Source organism: Cheilinus undulatus, linkage group 15, assembly GCF_018320785.1.
Source record: "Cheilinus undulatus linkage group 15, ASM1832078v1, whole genome shotgun sequence".
In the NCBI taxonomy this organism is placed as follows: domain Eukaryota; kingdom Metazoa; phylum Chordata; class Actinopteri; order Labriformes; family Labridae; genus Cheilinus; species Cheilinus undulatus.
In genome coordinates this window covers 14,090,832-14,111,718 of record NC_054879.1, presented here as the reverse complement: position 1 = coordinate 14,111,718, position 20,887 = coordinate 14,090,832, and the positions used below count along the sequence as shown (strand labels likewise).

Genomic DNA, 20,887 nt, shown 5'->3' with positions numbered 1-20,887 from the left:
CAGCGTTACCTGATAAGAGGAGCACAGTAGTCATCCATACTCAGTAAACAACATGCTTTTACTGACTTTTTCCTACAGTAATGACAACTGAATCGCACAGTGTAACGGTTCACAAAATGTATTTGTTTATATGAATGCAATTATAGCTAGACTAAAACATATTAACCCTTTAAAGGCTCTTTGCAGTTCAAATAGATTAAAAACAATAAAAAAAATAAGTCAGAACATCAACTCAGCTCAACCCTTAAACACGTGCATTTATTTATGTTTCTTGTGAAAACCTACATTTTATTTCATGACTTTATAACCCTAATTCCAAAAAAGTTGGGTGCATCGTATAAAATGTTAATAAAGCAGTTTTGATGAAAAACAGCTGGAGGAGCATTTTGTTACTAATGAGGTGAATCAGCAACAGGTCAGTAACATGACTGTGTATAAAAGGAGCATTTAAGAGGCAGGGTCTCCCAGAAGTAAAGATAGGCAGAGGTTCACCAGTCTGCAAAAACTATGTCTAAAATTGAACAACTAAAGAAGAACAATTAAAGAAAAAAAAGTTCCTCAACATGAATTGCAAAGATTTGAATATCCCACCATCTACAGTCCATAACACCTACAAAAGACTCCATGAGTCCGCAGAAATCTCTGTGTTCAAGGGACAAGGTCAAAGGTCAATTTTGGATGCTCTAAGGGTAATCTTAGATCCCTAAGATGGCATCACTACATTAAAAACGGGCCTGATTTTGTACAAGAAGTCACTGCATGGGCTCAGGAACACTTTTAGAAATCACTGTCTGTCATCACAGTTCACCACATCATCCACAAATGCAAGTTAAAGCTTTATCACGCAACGAGGAAGCCATATATGAGCACAAATCAGAAACCCTGCTGTCTTCTATGGGCTGAAGCTCATTTAATATTGACTGAGGCAAAATGGAAAACTGTTCTGTGGTCAGATGAATCAGAATATTAGATTCTTTTTGAAAACCACAGATGCTGTGTTCTGTGGACAAAAGAGGAAAGGGACCATCCAGCTTGTTATCAAGCCTGCATCTCTGATGGTATGGGGTACAATTACAGAAAACTTAGAGTGCTTGTAACTTGTAATTTTTGAGCTAACAACTTGGTGATAAAGATTAGAAAACCAGTTGAGAGGACAATCTGTCACCAATGTAAGCATAGCACCCTGGGAGAAAGAAAAGCACTTCTCCAGGGACACTCAAACTGACACAGGCAAAGAAAGGCACACACATACCATGGCTGAACACTCAAACATGAGCTTCCTGTCTGTGAAAAATCAACATTTTTCTCTCCTTTAGATAAAGGACAAAAAAAGGAAAAGAAAACTGCCTTATGAAGCACCAAGCTAAACAGTAGGCTTCAGTTAGTTACCAGAGGGCTGTGCACTACAAACACTGCTAACCCATACAGCTCATGTTATCTCGGCACACCAAGGAGGAGCCACTCCATCCAAACAACCAAGATTTGATTTTAAATCACTGCCAGCAGCACACAGTGTGTGACACAAAGGAAGCACCAAACAGACTGATAGCTGTTGTTAAAGGCATGCTTCGAATATCATCCGTAGAGTCTGCCGCCTTCAGGAAAGTAATGAGCAAAATACAGACGAGAGGTGCAGAAAACATTAAGAATGTAATGATTATCTAAATTTGCACACTGTCAATGCAGTACAGCAATTTTACTTTTCTTAAAGAGTGTAAAAAAGCTTGACAAGGATACATATTTTAATACCGGTACTGTCAAAAGTTTAAAATCATTTCTACAGTGTTCTATTGTTTCACCACTTTCACCATGATAATGATGAGAATAGCTACAAAGTTAAAGGAAATTTAAGAGTTATTTCCTCTCACAAAGCCACAAAAACACTAATTAATGTGATGTGTACATTAATGAGGATTGAAATAAAAAGTAACGCCAGAGTTTCTTTTCAAGTAACCAGGTACGTTTCAAAGACAGTGACTCAGTTACTTTTTGGGAGCAGTAACTAGTAACTGTAACTAGTTGCTATGTTTCAGTAATTTGCCCATCACTGTCCATCACAACAGCATTCACAGGAGAAGCATCCGGGTCCTAATCTGGCCTGCCTTCAGTCTAGACTCTTCACGAGCTGTTTTTGTCTCTGTGCCTTTAAATGGTAATGAGCTGTCTGACTCCACCCCTGACCACACCCCTCTCAGGAAGTGGATGCAGCACTCCTGATGTTACAGACACTTTCATCCAATGTTTAGGTCCTGACTGGGTTATCTGGGAATCTGAGAATGGCTTGTTTCAGCACGCATTTTCTGAAAGCTGGACAAAGAGAGGGGGAGAGGGAATTGATTTTTCTGGTACTTGAGGGGATTATGGACAGGCCAGGGACACATATTTGTGTTAGAAAAGCCTGAAAAAGTGATTTTTGCATATGTCCCCTTTAACTCCTCAAACCTGGGATCTCAATCTCTGGGTCATTACCCAGAGCTCATGACCACAGGTGAAGAGCTAGAACAAAGTTTGTATTTGAGAGCTTTGCCTTTTGGCTCAGATAATCTCATGAGTTAATAATTTTGTGCTTTACAAAAGTATGTTTGTCTCAGCTTTTTTCAAAACATATATCTTAAATATTCAGTCCATTTGTGTATCATCTCTCTGGTTTGGTAACACCTATGGGAACAGAGAGGAGAATACTCTGCCCATTCCAAGATTTTCAGAGCCAAAGTTAAGAAACTATCCCTTGTTATGTCTATATCTGAGTATCCTCTGTTTATTCTGTTGTCTCAGATCTTTTTGTCTCCCCACGTAAGGAGTTTAACTTGGCAAGCATTCATTGGAGAGGGGCTTTTTGCTCAGCATTCAGCCTGACCATGAAGACACAGCAGATTACAAGCATGTCGGGGATGCCACAGACTGCCCATTTTAAGCAGAGGGAGCCAAGGGAGCTGGTGGGACAGTAAAAGATGAGTCTGCTGGTGGTTTCTGCTGTGACTCAGGAGTTGCAGATAGTGGGAGTGCATTGCTCAATGTGAAAGTCATTACAGGCTCCTGACTTTTATGGCTCTTGTGGAAAGATGCAGAGCCAGCGAGTGAGTCATGGATGGAAGGATTGCATGTGTGCAGCTACAGCAGTAAAAAAAAAAAAAAAAAAAAATCTTCACTGCTTTCCCCACCTCATGTTCTCTTGGCCGCACACTGAATAAAGCCACCAGAGACGGAGCTCCCACGCTCGTAGTTTAACCTTGCCAAGTTTACCAATCGGAAAATAGTTGAGCAAACCACAACTACACGATCTTTCAGCAGGAGAATCATTCAGCCTCAAGACCCCATTAAATGCTCCTCTGCTTGGGTTTCCCAACATCAAACACACAGTTTGAACCATCAATTATTATTTCAATCCCGCTCAGAGAAGTTCATGCAGATTAAACCAATGAACTTTGGTTTTCAAAGTTTCTCCAGACCTGTTCAGAAAAAACCACCCATGTTTCAATGATGTCTTTGAGAAGTTAAAGTTTGTGGCACAAAGCTCAGCAACCGTCTCTCCTCCAGCCGTGTTTATACTGGCACTCCCATGGCTCTATATGAATCACCAGCCACACAACCACTGGTTTGGTAAAACCAACGGAGCATCTTCAGTTACTGGAAGAGACCAAAGGCACTCTCATCCATTATGCTGCTTGTGTGGATTTGAAAATTTTACACGTGAGGCTGAAAATCTCCCTGATTATGAATTAGAGAGAAGTTAATGAAAAGGCTTTCAATGGCTGAGGAAATAAACAGCTTTCCATGTTGAAGCAATCGGATTTCTAAAGCCACAAATGAAAGATTAAAAACAAACTGTGTTCATATCATAAGTCTTCGTTTACCCTGAAGATTATTTTCTTTATTTAGCTATAAGCCAAATCAAAATATCCACCAGGAAATCCACTGTGGAAACTCTAAGCAGACTTCACATCCGCAAAAGTCTGCTTATTCACTAAACTACCCCAGGCGTATTATCAGAAACCAAGCACAGTGTTGTTAAAGAGTTACCCCTTTCCTGATTTCTTACTTTTTGCATATTTGTCAAACTTAGATGTCCCAGATCATCAAACAAATTTTAAAATGAAACAAAGATAGCCAGAGTAAATACAAAACGCAGTTTTTAAATGATGAATTCATTTATCAAGGAAGCCATCCAAACCTATCTGACCCTATTTGAAAAAGTTGTTCCCCCTTGAAATCTTAAATCAACTGTGATTAACCACATTCAGTTTCTCTGATTACTGCCAGACCTGAATCAGGACATCCAAGAACATGTCTGACAAAGGGAAGTAGGCTAAAATACCTCAAAAGCAACACATCATGGTGCCATCTAAAGAAATACATGATCAGATGAAAAGAAGTCATTGATATAAATCAGTCTTGAAATGTTTACAAAGCCATTTCTGAGGCTTTGGGACTCCATCTGTCTATGGTGCAAGCCATTATCTAAAAATGGAGAAAACTTAGAGCAGTGTGGGTGTGGCAATGACTTTTTCAGATAGGTTTGGATGGCTTTCGTAAATGGCCTTAATAAATGAAATCATCCTTTAAAAAACGCATTTTTTTATGCAAAACAGGAGAAATCGGGAAGTTGGCAAATACCTTGTCACAGCACTGTATGTAGCTGATAAGAACGTCCAGGAAGAGCCTGAACAATGGCAGAATGTGAAGGTTGAAAGTAAAAACAGCCAAAGAGAAACCACTGCTTTTAAACAAAATAAGACTGAAATACAGAAGAGTGTCATTAAAGGGCAGCATGAATTACATGAAATTGAATGGAGTGGAAAAGGACCCCCGTTTCTGCACACGCTCTTTATGATGCATTCATCAAAATAATGATTTGCACTGTTTAAAAGTGCTGAGGATAATTGTTTTATTCATTTTCTGCAGGGTGTTTGCGTGTTAGAAGAGAGAGGGCGGTTAGTTTTGGCCTGGTCTGAGTGTCTGGGCAGTGAACCAAAGTGAGCTGCCGTTAGTCACCCTCAGCTCTTTGTGGAAACTTTGACACAGAAGAACCAGCTCCTGTGGACTCTTTGTTATGTTGAACACGCATGAACGGCAGCTTTTTTTCTGTATTTATTTTATTCTCATTGCACAGTTGCTCTGCATTTTCACCTCACTGACTGTGAAGTACACTGACACATCAGTGCAAGCCTTAAAAAGATGGCTAAACTGACAGACAGGCTTTGTGTCCACTGGTTTGTATAACATGATTGGGAAAAAACATGAATAAGATGAATAGTTTTTGTCAAAAGTGGAATACTGTTCAAAATAAAAGTAAGGGATTAACTTCTTTTTTAGGAGAGCTGAAGCAGAATATAGAGAAGCAAATGCACCAAAATCATTGTCCATCCATCTGCTTTGCAAGGTTACCACAGAGGCAGGTAGACAAAAGATTAAATTCTAACCTTGGGCCCCCTGGAGGAGCTCTCCTATGTTTGCTTAACCACCTGATGTCTGCCTTATATTCTGGTACAGGGAAGGCACCATCTCTGACTTCTTCCTAGTTGATTCTAGGGTCAAGCAGGGGTACCCTTCAACTTCAGATTGAAGGGCACCCCTGCTGAAGAGCCCTTACACTCTTCAGTACCTGTATGGACTGGATAAAGGGGGCAGGTAAAAGGGGTAGTCATTTGATTTGGATTTTGCTGATGATGCTGTGATCCTTGCTGAGATTGTAGATATCCTCATGGGGTTCTTATCTTGCTGAGTGAGGAGGCTGAAGTGTTGAGAATGCACGCCTCATGGGCCAAAACAAAGATCCAGGCATTTAGAGATGCCTTGGATGCTGAAATTGAATCTGTCTGTGGATCGTGAGAGCATGGAGGTTGTAGAGGAGTTCACCTACCCTGGCAGTGTGATCAGCCAACATCTCTTCGACACATCTTTGCAGTATTGTTGGCAGGACTGTGTGTAAAATGCTGACTGCATACTGGGTGACCAGGGGGGCTGGTCCAGGCACAGGAAGGAAGAAGTACAGGACAAGGTGCCAAACCAGCATATGCTCCCTTATCTGACCTTGGCCCATTGTATTTCAGCTGCAGCCTTGGGGCATAATGGGACTTTAAAAAAGGAATATAACATTACAGTTTAAAGCAGTAAATTTACTTATTTCTATATTATGTATGCAAAAAGAAGACCCCACTGCTTTTTTTCTCACAGAGATCTACCCAAGTGAGAAATGAAGCAGTATTGAAAACCATTAACCTTGATGTTTGCTAACTTACTGAAAATCCTGCTTAATAGTGCAGGCCCATGCCAGCTACTTCAATGTTTTTTGGCTGAGTTAAAGTTTAGAAGAAATGTGTTTCTAAATTGCACTTTTTTGTCAATTTAAACAAAGAGTCTGGTCATTAGAAGCCTCTAAACAATTTGATCTTTAGCATACGTATTGTGTTTAAAAAGAATTTGAGCAATATTTGAAATATCCTGCATTATTTCTGACACTATGTTTGCTCCAAAAGCACTGATGGCAGCATGATTTGGAAACCTACTCTATTGTTTCTCATTTGTAATCCTTCTAAAAGCACAGAGCTCTTTAAATCTCAGTAGATTGTTGTGAACAGATGAGAAATGGCTGCTGAGACAAATGTGATCTCTTGGATACACCCCGCAGTGTAACAGATCAGAGTATTTTCAGCTTGTGCAACAAGGTTTGCATGTTGTACATATAAATGTAAGTTATTGCATCATTGAGCAACAGTCCCACAGAGATTTGACACATCTGTCTAAGAGTGAAAATTCCCACCCATAGAGAGAAAGAGACAGAGCTGGTGTAAATACTTCATGTCTCACCACTAATCGTGAGCAGTTGTCTTCAGTAAGGGGATGGATTTGAGTAATCATCCTCTTGTGTGATGTTATAATATGCTAACAAGATTTAACTGTATGTGATGTGGGGGAGTCAGCTTTAACTAAAGGCTGGAGTAGCAAGAAATGCAAACCAAAACAGCCAAATTGACAGAGAGGGTTTTTTTTTTTTTTTACTTCAGCCTATTATGAACATAAATATATGGACATCTGAATGTCTCATTCTATAATTAATGGCATTTGTTTGAGCCTTATTCCTGGTTTATACTAAAGCCACACAGTAGCAAACATTGTAGGTTTGCAAATCCCTGAATTGACACAGAAGCCTTTACATATATCCTGACATGCACATCCTAAAAAAACTAAGCTTTGCTTCAAAATAAGGCTGACTGGGAGCCCTGTGATTGGTCCACTGGTCTTTGGTGGCCTGTGGCCTTTGGTAACTGTCAGTCTCACACCTAAGCACAAGAACACTACATGGACAAAAGTGTTTGGCCACACCTGCTAATCATTGAATTCAGCTGTATAAAATCAAACACATAGCCATGTGGTCTCATTTGCAAACATTTGTGATCCTTAAGGGGTCGTTCTGAAGAGCTTTCCTCCCTGCTGGATATTCTACATTTAACTGCAAGTGATATAACATAGAGAGTGGAAGACTTTAGGAACAACAGCAACTCAGCCATGAAGCAGAAGACCACGTAAAACCACTGAGTCGGGTCAACAACTGCTGAGGTGCACGGTGCAGAGTTCTGAACTTCCAATGGCATTAATGTAAGCACAAAAACTGTGCCACAGGGGAAAATAATGTAAATAAGTTGAAACGTTGAGAGAAACACCTACATTTCCTTGTTATCAAGTAAAAACTTAATAAAATGTGTGGCTGTACTGTATGTCTACATACTTTTAAATACTTTTGGACACATTTTTACAGGCACCCATTCATGACCCATAGGAAAGAGCTTTACAACCTACTTTTGGGTCTCGACCCAACAGTTGTGAACAGCTGGTGTAAAGCACACTGGCACTGGACTGTGGAGTAGTGGAAACGTGTTCTGTGAAGTCACAAATCATGCTTTTCTGTTTGGCGGTCAGATGAGTGAGTCTGGGTTTAATAGATGCTGGGAGAGCATTACCTGTCTGACTGCATTGTGCCAACTGTGAAGTTTGCTAGAGGAGGGATAAGGTCTGGGGCGTTTTTTCAGGGTTTGGGCCAGGCCCCTTATTTCCAGTGAAGGCCTGTCTTAATGCTTCAGCATAACAAAAAATTTTGGAAAATGATATGCTTCCAACTTTGTGGCAACAGTTTGGGGAAGGTCCTTTTCTATTTCAACATGACTGTCCCCTAGAGCACAAAGCAAGGAGAGTAAAGACATGGTTTTGACTGGTCTGCACAAGGCCCTGATGTCAACCCCATCCAGCACCTTTGGGATGGAATGGAACAGAGATTGCAAGCTGGGACTCCATGTCCAACGTCAGTGCCTGACCTCATTAATGCTCTACAGAATTAATGGGCACAAATTTCCACAGAAACACTCGAAATGTTGTGGAAAGCCTTCCAAGAGAAGAGGAGGCTGTTGAAGCTGCAAAAGGAAGGGGGCTATGGATAAAGAAAAACTAGACCCCCTGTATGTTGTCTGAGCTGTTAGATCTCAATGCATCTTCAGGAGGCATTGGGTTGTGTTAGGCTTTTTATTCAATACACAGAACATAAACTTTGAGAAATATCCTCAATGCATAAAACAGTGTAGAATCTGTTTTCATCACAGTGTAATTAACAGCACATAAAGTTTTACTCCTAATCGAGGATGTCTGATTCCCTCAGTGCTGGGAAAAGTGTCAGACCTTGTTGTGAATAAGATGGTGATGAAATTTTGACATGAAGTGAAGAGTGTGAGAGTAAGTCCGCAGAGTTCATCAAAACAATGAACTACTTGAATCTCGCAGGAGAAAAAACATCTGGAAGATTTCTCTGTGGTCAGAGAGAGAGGGAACACATCCCAGGGGTATTTACATCCACTGACCAAATATTTTATCTTCTTCTTTCCAGAAGTGCTCATGAGTCACGTCTTCACTCTGCTTTGAAATGATGAAAGTCTGATCTCTCTAAGGACATTGCTAGCTATGTTTAGTAAATGAGTACTTTTTTGAAAAAGGTACAAAATAATCGATTACTTGAGTTGCAGATTTGATGCATAATGTTACTTTTTACTGAATTACTTTGTGACGCTTTACCACCAACTGATTAAAATAAAAAACCATTAACAACTGAGGGCCAAAATCCCTAAAGAATAGCACTGCTTCAAAAAAAATAGATGAATAAAAAATCAAACAAACAAACAAAAAAAAAAGACCAAAGAAAAAAACAAAAAAAGTCTGATCCACAGAGCACTGAGCAATGAGGGAATATTTAAAACTCTGCACACAATTGCTCTCCTCCTATGCAAATAGGCCTTGGTGCAAATAGCTACTAGCTGCAATTTTACACCAAATAAATCTAATTATTAAATCTACGCTTCTTTCTTACCTTCTCACTTTCTATCCTCTCCTCTACACTAAAGTCAGTTGTTTTTGTGTATCCAAAGATAAACTTTTTATTGACAGCGATGGGCCCTGGAACCTGTAGGAGCCTGGCATTGTTCAAAACACTGAATGTGAACAGCAGTATTTTTGGAGCAGTGGTGAGTTTGAAACACAATTTATATTTTGCAGCACGGTGGTTTTAATAGGGCCCATCAAAACCCTTGCAAAACCATCAGACTCAAATATTTACCATGTATTTATCTTATTTTTCTCCTAAACAGGGAATTTTAATGCAAATGCTGTCCTTTCAGATACATAGGCATTACTTGGAAAGTGTTTTTGGGGTCACAGAGTAAATGAGTCACTGACATTTATTTTGTTATAATCAGGCATCTGCAAAGTCACCTACATTCTCAAAGTCACCTACATGCTCTGTCAGTGCTTTAGCATCAGTTTTATTCACAGAGGAGCTCAACCATTAACAATCCACAGCCTGTCAGCTCAAGCAGCCTCAAGCACATAATTTTGTTTTGTCACTCTGATTAAAGTCTTGCCCTTTCCAAACGTTTTCTATGGGAGCTTTCCAAGATGAATGTGAAATATGTCCATTATTATTAATTGTGGCTGCTGTGGTGTTTTATCCTGAGATGGTTTACGTGGTCCTAACCCTGAGAATCTGAGCTTTCTGCTGGTGTATAAAATGTTATATTTACATTTAGCAAATAACTTAATATTTGCTAAGAAGTCTGGCCCACTGGTGGGCCCCTGGAGTTTTGTGAGGTTAAACCATAACAACAGCTGTGTAAATCAGACAAAATAAATAATAAATAGGTGATATGGCTTCTTCTGGCTGTGATTTGTCAGTTCTTAAAATTCTGAAGATACAACATGCATTCAAGTATTTTATAATTAAAAGTCTAATCTATTTTTCTGTGATTTTTAGATGTAAATTACCTCTCACTGTCCATCAACAGTATCCCTGAGGCCCCACAGTTGGGCCTCCTTGTCTGAAATGTGTATTTCTGACCTGATCTCTTATAGAGAGTAGTGGCTCTCAACTGGTGGTTGGGACACAATAGTGGGTCATGAAGTCCTTTTGAGTGTAACAAGAACAAAAAATGTGGCAAAAAGTCTATGCACCGAAGCCCTACATGGATGCACAATAAATACATACAGTAGTAGTTTTTTTGGCTTTTCTTATAAAAACAGATAAATCTCAGTATTTTTGTCAATATTTCTTAATAATTTTTTATTTACTTTTATTTAGATAACGAAGCTGGTTTTACCAAGATTGAGATGCACTAAACTCTCCATGCCATCTCGGGAAAATGGTGTAAATTAAATGCAATTGTGCATGTTCCTTTGTAATGATGTGCTTTTTAACTGTGTATATTTCGTCTTTTTTCTTTGTTTAGCTTGAGGTCCAAACTGCTAATCTGACATGTCTGATTTACTTTTCATTTATCTACTACATGAATATTTTTCATGTTCATCTGGGAAAGCTGCCATAGAAAGGGTCTGGAAAGGGCAGGACTTTTCAAAAAATTGTTTGAAGGTGATTGGAGGAACATTCTGCCTGTCACATTTATGATGGGCCAATCAGAGCAACGAGACAAAATGACATGCGCATGCACTACCCTTGAGCTGACAGGTTTTTGGGTAGAAATATTTGGGAAGCAATTTCTCTTAAGGAGCTGGTGGTGGGTCCTGATGCCCAGCCAGTTGATAACCACTTGTGTAAATATTATGGAATAATACACATATGGACAAAACAAAATGTATTTCTCATTTTTAGAACCAGTTGTAATAATGGATTGTAACTTAACAGCCTTAAACATTTTCTGAATTTAAGCAATTTAACTGTTTATATCATGAGCTCTTAATAAGATGCTCCTCCTTTTTTTTCTAATTATACTCCAATATAACTGAACTTAGTAACTATAAAATGAATGAAAAAAGTCTGAAGTGACACCCTCTTTGTGCTGCGTCTGTCAGAAGTCACTTTATCTCTCTGACTTGTACTGCAAACATCTGTAAGTTTTAATTCAAAACAAGAAAGAAAAGAATGAGTTGCTCATGTTTATTAGAAAGTCTAATTCATTTTTATTTCCCCTATACCCAGATGAAACACAGATTTCAGTCAAACCAAATAAAACAAAAATTTAAAAAAACAGCTTGACAAGTACATTCCCCTTCTTAACAGCTGTAACTTAAGTGTTTGAGGCAGTGGATCCAGAAGTGCACTTAACATAACATCAATGTTTTTTTTTAATCATTTAGCATTTGGTCACTGTCATTTAAATACACACATCACCATATAAGGCTTGTGCAAACATATCTGTGTGTTGTGTGACTGTAAAACATGAAGTGATGATTCCACAGGGAAGGAGTGAGTATAAATCAAACTGTGTGAATGTGGAATGTAAAAAAAGACATAAAAAAAGATTACTGAGTAATGGCAGTTCTGTGTGCATTTATGTAGTGATAATCTCTGTCCAAGATATTCATATATAAAACTTGCTTCATTATAAAACTGTGTTTCAAAAATAAGGAAACTTCTGTCATGGAATTGTTCCAGAAAATGATGCATGGACTTAATGTACAACTCATCTGTAAAACAAACATACTATGTAGCACCAGTAGGTTAAAACAAATCATGCAGCAAATCGTGTTGCTTTCCTTCTTGTTGTGAAAAAATACTACTTCAAGAATTCTGGGGATACAGTTCATTTTAGTGGAATCCAGTGCAGCCACCATCACTTTGGTATTGCATTCTTAAATTATGGCCTCTTTGGATATTTCTCCTCAGAATCCCCTAAACAGAGGCGAAAGCTGGCCATGGGTGCCACTTTGGTCCTATGTTCTTATTGCTGCAATGACTCCTCTTCGCTGGATGGCAGCTGGTGACAAATGAAAGAGAAAAAAAATTAGATGTGGTTTGTTTTTCTGTACATGCACTACAAAATACAACTCTTTCCGGCAAAAAAACCCTTTATGATTGTTATGAATCTCCTCATATGGACTCACATAAAGAAATAATAAATAAAAAAATAAAAAATAACAATTTTGCCTCTCAGTCTGTGCCAGAGTTCACATAAATTGTGCGAGAGACTAAGTCTATAAGCTGACGATATGCTTACATTTAGGAGTGGTTGGTAATATGTATTCAGGGGTATTCAAAAGTAGTCACATTATTGTTTTGATTACATCATGATAAAGTCTGCTCAGTATTTTGCACATTTGTAATAGATGTCTTAAGAATCTGTGTCTGTTTCCAGCAGCAGCTCCATTTTCTCTTTGAAGATACTGTAAAAGTGATAATAGAATTCCTGTTAATTTTGTAGGACTAGTCAGTGAACTGATTAAATGGTAAAATAAATAGCACTCTAGCTAGACATGCTCACACTCAAGTTGTGTGACGCACTGAGCCGTGATCCTCCAGAGGTCAAACTGTACAACCACCTGTTGCAATGTAATCTACAGTTGAGGAAATCAGTGATGAGAAATCACATTAAATGCTTTCAAGCTCAACTCACTGCAGCGTAGGATGGAGCTGTCTTGTAGGTCTTAATCAAATAACTTAACATGTTTCATTACCCTTTCAGACAGAGTTAGTTTGATCAATTGTAGTAATGTAAATCTGTTTGCTAGTAAGGTTTAGGTATCAATCCCTTCCAGTGCCCAAATGGTAGTTTAAGAGTTGGTAAAAGACATATTTTTAATATATGAATAAAAATGCAAATAATATCCACACATGTGGAGGCATGCACTCTGCTTATCAGGAGCATGCTATACATGTTAGCAAGTGCTTGGTAAGACTTGCTTCCTGCATAGTGTGACTTTTAATAAATCACTGGGAAAATTTTAGAAAGGTTTAAAAAATTTTTTTAAAGGATACTGCCCAATCCTTCAAGGCCTCATATTTAGTGTGAAAGCCCTCAATCCTCCTTCATATAAAGGCTTTTTGCCTTCTGCAGTTATGTAGATAAAGGCTCTGGTTACTGTTTGAGGATTTATGGTAATCATTATCAACAGCCAACAGCAGAAAGTTGCTTAGGTGGTTAACATTTCTATAGGAACAGAGGGCTCCACCAATCAGAGATGACACTATAGGAATATGGGTAGTGTAGTTCTTTTCCCTGAGATTGAAAATAACCCATGTCTGTCTGAAAATTAGGTTTCTATCACACCAACTTGCATCTTCTGCAGAAACATGTACCACACGCTAGAGGGACGTTGTTACTACTAATAAATAATAAAATTATATTAATAATAAAACTCACTATGGATCAAATAATTATGACTTTTATTACTGAAAGTCACCATTTTGAGCTCCATTATAGTGCAGAAAAAAGAGAAAGATAACAATGTATATATATATATATATATATATCTTTTCTTTTTTTTTAAATTTTATTTTATTTATTTTTTATTTTTTACTAAAAGCTCATTAAACCAAGAGGAGATGTATCAGTCTTCATAACATTTCAGCATTCAGCTGCACATGAAAATGGCACGAAAAAACTCGTGTGTGTTTTTGATATCTCTGTCTCTGTTTTCTAATTCACTAAGAAAGCACAAAGAAAGACAAATCAAATTGTGGTAAGTTTAATTTCTGGCTCTGGCTTCATTCATACTTGATTTTGTTCATTCCTTTTCTGCCTCCTCTCTCACCTTCTCTTTCATATATGAAAACCAACAATTTTCTTTAGATGCATGCAATCTGCTTTCACTCAAAACTGCTCAGAATAGATGTGCAGAAGTTTTTCAGCATGATTCATGCAGTGCAATGTAAATCCAGTAACTCCTCTCTGCACTCCAGAGATAATTGGGCAGTAGTTGAGTCTCATGCCAACACAAATTGCCTGGCCTTGTTGTGTTTGGCTTGCTTTTATCAGAGAACTGCCAAAATAAAAAATAACAGCACAATAAAGATTTGTTTATTCAACATTTAGGATGCTTGTTAGTGAAGGATAACTGCCTGTAACTGTGTGTAGGCAAAACCTGATCCACAGAGGAAAAACAACCTACCCTGTTTGCCACAAGCCTTCATACACTCCTCATGCGTGTTGAAGCGATTCTGGTTTCCTCCGCAGCCTCCGTACCAGAAGCGCGCGCAGCTCTTGCTGGGGGCATCGAAGTGCCACTTGAGGACAAATTTGGCACAAGTTCCCTCCTCTTTGGCAAGCTGACAGATGTCCACTGCTGGAGACGCTGCTTTGAGTGAAGCTGCAAGAAAGGAAAACAATTAAAGAAAAGCATGAGAACACATAACTACAAGAGAAAATGACTCTGGTATGGTGCCAGACTTAAGTTTTATACCATGTTAAAACAAGAAGGTCTTCAATCAGATTTAAAACAACATTCCAGTTATATATAAAGGCTGATAATGAAGACATGATGGCGATGTTTCTCAGTGACCTGTCAGTGTTGTGTAAAGGAAATCCGCATAAGGTCTATAAATGTGTCAAATAAAAAACAAAACTCTTTTATTGCTCAGTTTTATCCTCATGAGATATAGCATGCTAGATCCAGTCAACTGCGTATTTTTGCACGCATGTTGTGCCAAATTTCTCAAACAATGATGAAGTCCTAACATCTTTCTTTGCACACGGCCTGTTTCCAAAAAACAATGAAACAGTGAACAACGCTTTCCATTCATTTTATTTGTGGTTATGACTTGGCTCGCTACTGTGACAAAAGTGTGACCTTCTCAATTTTCCATGCTTGGCTTTCCTCTCGTTCCATCTGTCATTATGATCATCTGAGGGGCAGTAGGGTTTGGGTAGAGGGAAAACAAAGACCTTATTGTTTTTGTTAAGTGAGCACAGGCTGAGGAAATTGAATTACGTAACAGTGATAAAACATACACAAGCGGCTTCTTTATGTCCAGATGTATGTGAAATATTAGGGTGGTCTGCAATGTTTGATTTAAGACATACTTTCAGAGTCTTGATTTACATTTTTATTGCTACACATAAGAGGGATTCCAAAAGGCTTATATTTGCATGGACATGCACCCAAGTCAAAGCCGGTAGTGTTTCATAAAGGAGGTAAAAGGGGAGGAGAAACAGAATCATGCATAAAAGCTGCAAACTGTTAATAGTATTCAGTGACTGTATATTGGGTCTCACCTGGAGCTGGGATAACCTCCACTTGTTCATCCTGCTGTATGTTTGGCTGAGGCTCAGGCACTGTGGGAAAGAAAAAATATAAATGCAGTTTTAGCTTTAAAGAACAGCTGCTGAAAACTACTTGGATTTTCAACATGTTTTCTGATGCAAAGATACAACTGTTTTTGTTTTTTTTTGTGGTCATTGTTAAGTTGCTTTTTCAGTTTCTACTCTAGAGTGGGGGTGTCCAAAATGCAGCCCGGGGCTAAGTGTGGTCCATTCAGAATTGGCCTGCAGCAAATTACAAAAGTATAAAACAATGCGGCCTCCATTAGAATATGAACCTAGTACTTGGCATCAATCTAAGGGGCTGTCCACGTGGAAAAAAGTATCGTCAAAAGTTTTTAATCTTATCTACACAGGACAGACGTTTTTGGGAGCCTGAGAACGGGCTTTTCTGAAACGATAACGTCATAGCCCCCTTAACCTGCATGTGCTAACCCCACCACCAACAACAATAATGGCAGATTACAGGATTGTGTTTGGCTGCAGCTACTCAGCTCTTGCAGCAAAGTCATCTTCTCATCTACTACCACTGTGAGCAACAAATATGGAGAACAGCATATGTCACATATTCTTAGATCCATTGCAGAGTGCAATCAGAAGGGAAGCCAGCTTTATAGGGCGGTGTTTACAGTCACAGAGATTTGGACTAGCAGGAGTTTAGAACATCACAGGTTGGACTGTTGCAAGCAGTTGCAAGTTTCAACTAGTCACGATTCTTTAGTCTGTACTGGGCTTTAAAGATGTAAACATGATGGAGTTAAAATAATGACAAGAGATTTTGTCAAAACTAGTACCAGTAACCAAGGAAACCAGGTGTGATGAAAGTTTAAAAAAGTTTAGCAAATTGCAAATTTAAAATAAGAAAAACTGTAGTAAAAGCTGTTATACAACACCATAACTTGAGGGTACAGCACATCCCCTCAGATATCCTGTCTCTGACAATCACTCACCTGACCTCATGCAGTTTTTCAAGCAGAGGGTCTCAGTGTCGAACCTATTCTCATTGCCTCCACAACCTCCATACCAGAACAGTGTACAGATCCCGCTCTTTCTGTCAAAGAACCACTTAGCCTGATAGTCTTTGCATGGATTTCCAGGGTCAAAGTCAAGTGAGCATGGGCCTGCAAGTTCATTGACTAGAACATGCAAAAAAAACAAACAACAAACAAACAAACAAAAAAAACAACAGCAGTGATGAGGACAGTCAAGGAGCAAGGATGCATATGTATGAAGAATTAAGAGCTTCATACTTAATGAGGCATACAGAGGTAACTGTTAGCTGTTAAAAAGTGTTTGTTGGAAAGGTTGAGGTGATCAGTGCTTATTAGGGCTGTCAGATGATTACCTTATTCTGTTTAAATCCTAATTAATGCAGAACTTTAAGAGTTAGGCATAATGAATTATATCATCTTATCAAAGGCTTGAATTTTTTATAAAAAACACATTTTTAAGTTTTTATTGACTTTATATACCTTATTTTGAGACTACATAGTACTTAAATAAGTGCTGCAATGCCACTGAAACCAGGACTTCCTACGGCCAATGTCCATAGCTGCCTTTTTTGTGCAGATAGTGCACATTTTTAATGCGATGCCAGTATAGTCCAAGATTTCTAGTGCTCAACTTTTGAACAGCGCTGCACAGTTTTATTGGTTCTCCTTGCTGGCAAATCAAAGTCAACAAGGGGTGGGGTGAGAGAGCATGATTAATGCATCTAACAATGAAACACTTTTAAATAAGACCTAAATCTAATCACAAATAAACTTGTTAGCGCTGACAGCCCTAATGCAGATTCATCCTGAAGGCTGGAAAAGAACAGCATTCACTTTATCACACATTCACATAATGTCACAACATGCTACTATTGGGATAAGCTCTTGCATTGTTTCAGTTTTGACATTCAAAAATAAATGAATGTAGTCAGTAAAAAGAAAACAGTTCAAATAAAGGACTCCAAAGGTGAATTGAAAGGTTAGTGAGTTAAAACAACCGTTTCTCTTAATGTTAGTTCATTACGTGCTGGAAGAATCATGTTCATGCCCTTACTGTGGTATTACGGTACAACCTGCACTGACTTTTTAAAAGTTTACAGCAGGATACAGTAGATCATCTGAAGTCTACAGTATGTTTTCCATAAGGAACGGCAGCTGTACAGCTTCACCCCAACATAAATACGTATACTGTATATCTTCTCCTTTTCTCCCCTAAGAGGCATTTTCCTCCTAAATGACGCAAACAGCTCAACCTCAAATCTACTTAGTCATCATGAAGAAATTAAATCTACAAACCAAAAACTCCATGAGTTTGTAGAGCAGATTTAGAGTCTTCCTGTATGACAGACAGTATGTTTTGGCATGAGTTGAAGAATGGATCAGTCTCACATTTTTGTAGAATTTTACTTGAAATATTGCTGCACAAAAGCAAGCACGTTTCGGTCTTTAAATTGAAGTGTAAAGTTTTATTTATGACTCACTTTCTGCCTCAGAAACTCAGCCAAAAAACTTAGTAGAGGCCATTATGAAAACACAAGGGAAACACAAAAGCATATTTAATGGTTCTAAGTTCAAAGACATGACATTGCTTAAATCATTTTTTTAATGGATCTCATTGCTGTGCTGCTGCTCTTGTATGTGGTTTTAAAGGCCAGAGGTCAGCAGAAAATCAAGAATATTTGTTGAGCTCAAAGTCCAATTTATCTTTTAGACTACAACTTAATGCCTTCTTTCACTTTGCTTTGTGTTCTTTCGTTATTGTAAAATTCACCTACCCTAAAATAATTGTTGTAAAAAAGAGCAAGGTTAAACTATCTCTGGGTTTGTTGTTATCAGCACTGTATTCACACTGCTGCGTCAGCACTCCCTTAAGCTCAATTAACTCTAAGGGCTTAAATGTTTCATAAGCTGCTTTCAAGCTCGCACAAAACCCCTTGAAAACTTTTCAGAGGTGGGACGCAGCGAGTTTAAGTCTAAAGTCACAATAAAGGCCTTTGACTCAGTTTCTTTCATCCAAAATAGCCATAGTTGAAGATGAAATGCTGTCTTATTTTATGTAAATAGTGTCCGCACACTGTCAGAATTTCATCAGTCATTGTTTTTCAGAACAGGCTTTTTTTTTTTTTTGCGCTACTTACATCCGTCCAACTTCTGTAAATGGATGACTGACTTTACAGAGCAGTGGCTGCAGTTCCCTTTCTCTCTCTCCTCCTCTCACTGAAACTTCCCTTTAACCCTGTGCTTTGCCCATTTATTATGTGCATTTCAACCAGTAAATATACAGTGCATTCAGAAAGTATTAAGACCTCATTCATGTTTTTCCATCTTACATTTGCAGCCTGATGCAAAAATGCGATAAATTCAGTTCAGAAGCCTCCTATTTCTCTACATCTTTTCTGAGATGTTTCTACACCTTCACTGGTGTCCACCTGTGGTAAATTTTATTGACTGGACATGATTTAGAAAGGCACACACCTCTCTACAGAAGGCCTCACAGCTAACAATGCATATCAGAGCAAACGCCAAGCCATGAGGTTAAATGAACTGCCTGCAGAGCTCAGAGACAGGATTGTTGCACAGGGCACAGTGGCCTCCATACTTATCATATGGAAGGAGTTTGGCACAACCAGGACTCATCCAAGAGCTGGTCCCAGTAAAACTGAGCAATTTGGGGAGAAGGATCTTAGTAAGAGAGGTGTCCAAGAACCAGACTGTCAATCTGACTGAGCTCCAGAAATCCTGTATGGAGATGGGACAAAGTTCAAGAGGAACAACCATCATTGCAGCCCTTCTCCCCTGATTGCTCAGTTTGGCTGGACGTCAAGCTCTTGGACGAGTCCTGGTTGTGCCAGACTTCTCCCATTTGAGAATTATGAAGGCCACTGTGCTCTTGGGAACCTTCAGTGCAGTAGAATTTTTTGTAGTCCTCCCCAGATCTATGCCTTGCAACAATCCTGCCTCTGAGCTGTGCAGACAGTTCCTTTGACCTCATGGCTTGGTTTTTACTCTGATATGCATTGTCAGCTGTCAGACCTTCTATAGAGAGGTGTTTGCCTTTTCATGTCCAATTTATTTAATTTATCACAGTTGGACTCCAATCATGGTTTAGAAACATGGAGAAACATATAGAAACATACTGTATGTCAATTTGGTTTTTGAGTTTTCTATTTTTAATACATTTGTAAAGATGTACAAAATTATGTTTTCACTTTGTAATTATGGGGTACTGAGTGCAGGCTAATAAGAATGAAATGTTTTTTACTGTAGCACCAGGCTGCAACATAAGAAAAAATAAAAAGTGAAGTAATTTCTGAATGAACTTTATATTTTTTTAAAGATATACATGTTGGCTTTTAATGCCTTAACTTAGAGAGAAAGGACAGTGGATAGATAAAGAAACTGGAAAGAGATAGCAAGGGGGAGACATGGAGGAGGAGGCCTGCTTTTTCCTGAGGTGCAATATCTACTGGATCGACAGTCTTACAGCATATTACACCTTGAAAAGCTTTTTTTTCTACCAAATCCTGAAGGCCCATGAATAACCAAATAGAGGATACAGACACAACACTAACATGAATATTCATGCACAGTCACTCACCTGTTTCTGGTTTCTCCAGTGGTGCTGTATTTAAAGTACTGATGACTTCGCTGACTGGTTTCTGTTCTGTTTTGGGTGCTGCTTCTGTAAAGGGGAACCACCAGTCATTAAATAGCTACTGTAATAAATAGAGTGCTCAACACAACATTCTGTGTCATCTTTTTGTAAAAAAAAGAAAGTCTAGATCAAATTTCTGCAGGTATATCAACAGACTTACTGGTGGTGAAAATGCCTTTGCGAGTGGAGACGACTTGACCCTCAGCAGTGTACGCCGTGACCACAGCGTGATACGTTTGTGCACTCTCCAAGTTGTCCACGGAGAGCTCTGTTCCGGAGACGTTGGTCTTCAGTGCCAATGTGTGATCCTGCAGGCGTGTCACCGCTACCTCGAAGTAAACAAAGTGCTTTGGATCTGGGCTGCTCCATCGCAATTTCAAGCTGTTGGAGGTGACGTTAAAGACGTGGAGCTCATCACCATCTGAAGGGATGAGAGAAAAGGGTGTCAATGTGCAGAAAAATCACTTTTACAGCAGAAGTAAGTAGGTGGCTGCTGAAGAGGAATGTCACTGAGGCAAATAAAAATTCAAGTTTTTATGTAAGATCAGAACAACAATGAAGTAAAATATATCTCTGAGCTTTGTCCCTATCCATACTGATACACTGACATTCAAAAGACATTTTTCAATTCTGGGGTGAATGTACTTCGGTCAAAACTGTGGTGTTTAGTTGTCCTTTAAACTCACTTACAACCAGGCTTTTAAGTTGGATAGCCA

General features: G+C 38.8%; 1 protein-coding gene across 1 annotated transcript in view; it reads right to left on the bottom strand.

The window, feature by feature from the left end:
• Window positions 1-11,424: 11,424 nt before the first annotated feature.
• col6a3 (collagen, type VI, alpha 3) overlaps window positions 11,425-20,887 on the bottom strand; it is a 90,178-nt gene continuing 80,715 nt past the window's right edge. Inside the window, exons 39-44 of the mRNA XM_041807570.1 lie at window positions 20,332-20,592; window positions 20,115-20,198; window positions 16,475-16,660; window positions 15,480-15,539; window positions 14,377-14,574; window positions 11,425-12,245 (exon numbers count right to left, since the gene is read on the bottom strand). Of these exons, the coding sequence (XP_041663504.1) occupies window positions 12,202-12,245; window positions 14,377-14,574; window positions 15,480-15,539; window positions 16,475-16,660; window positions 20,115-20,198; window positions 20,332-20,592 (833 nt within the window). The 3' untranslated portion in view covers window positions 11,425-12,201. The remainder of the gene's footprint in view (window positions 12,246-14,376; window positions 14,575-15,479; window positions 15,540-16,474; window positions 16,661-20,114; window positions 20,199-20,331; window positions 20,593-20,887) is intronic.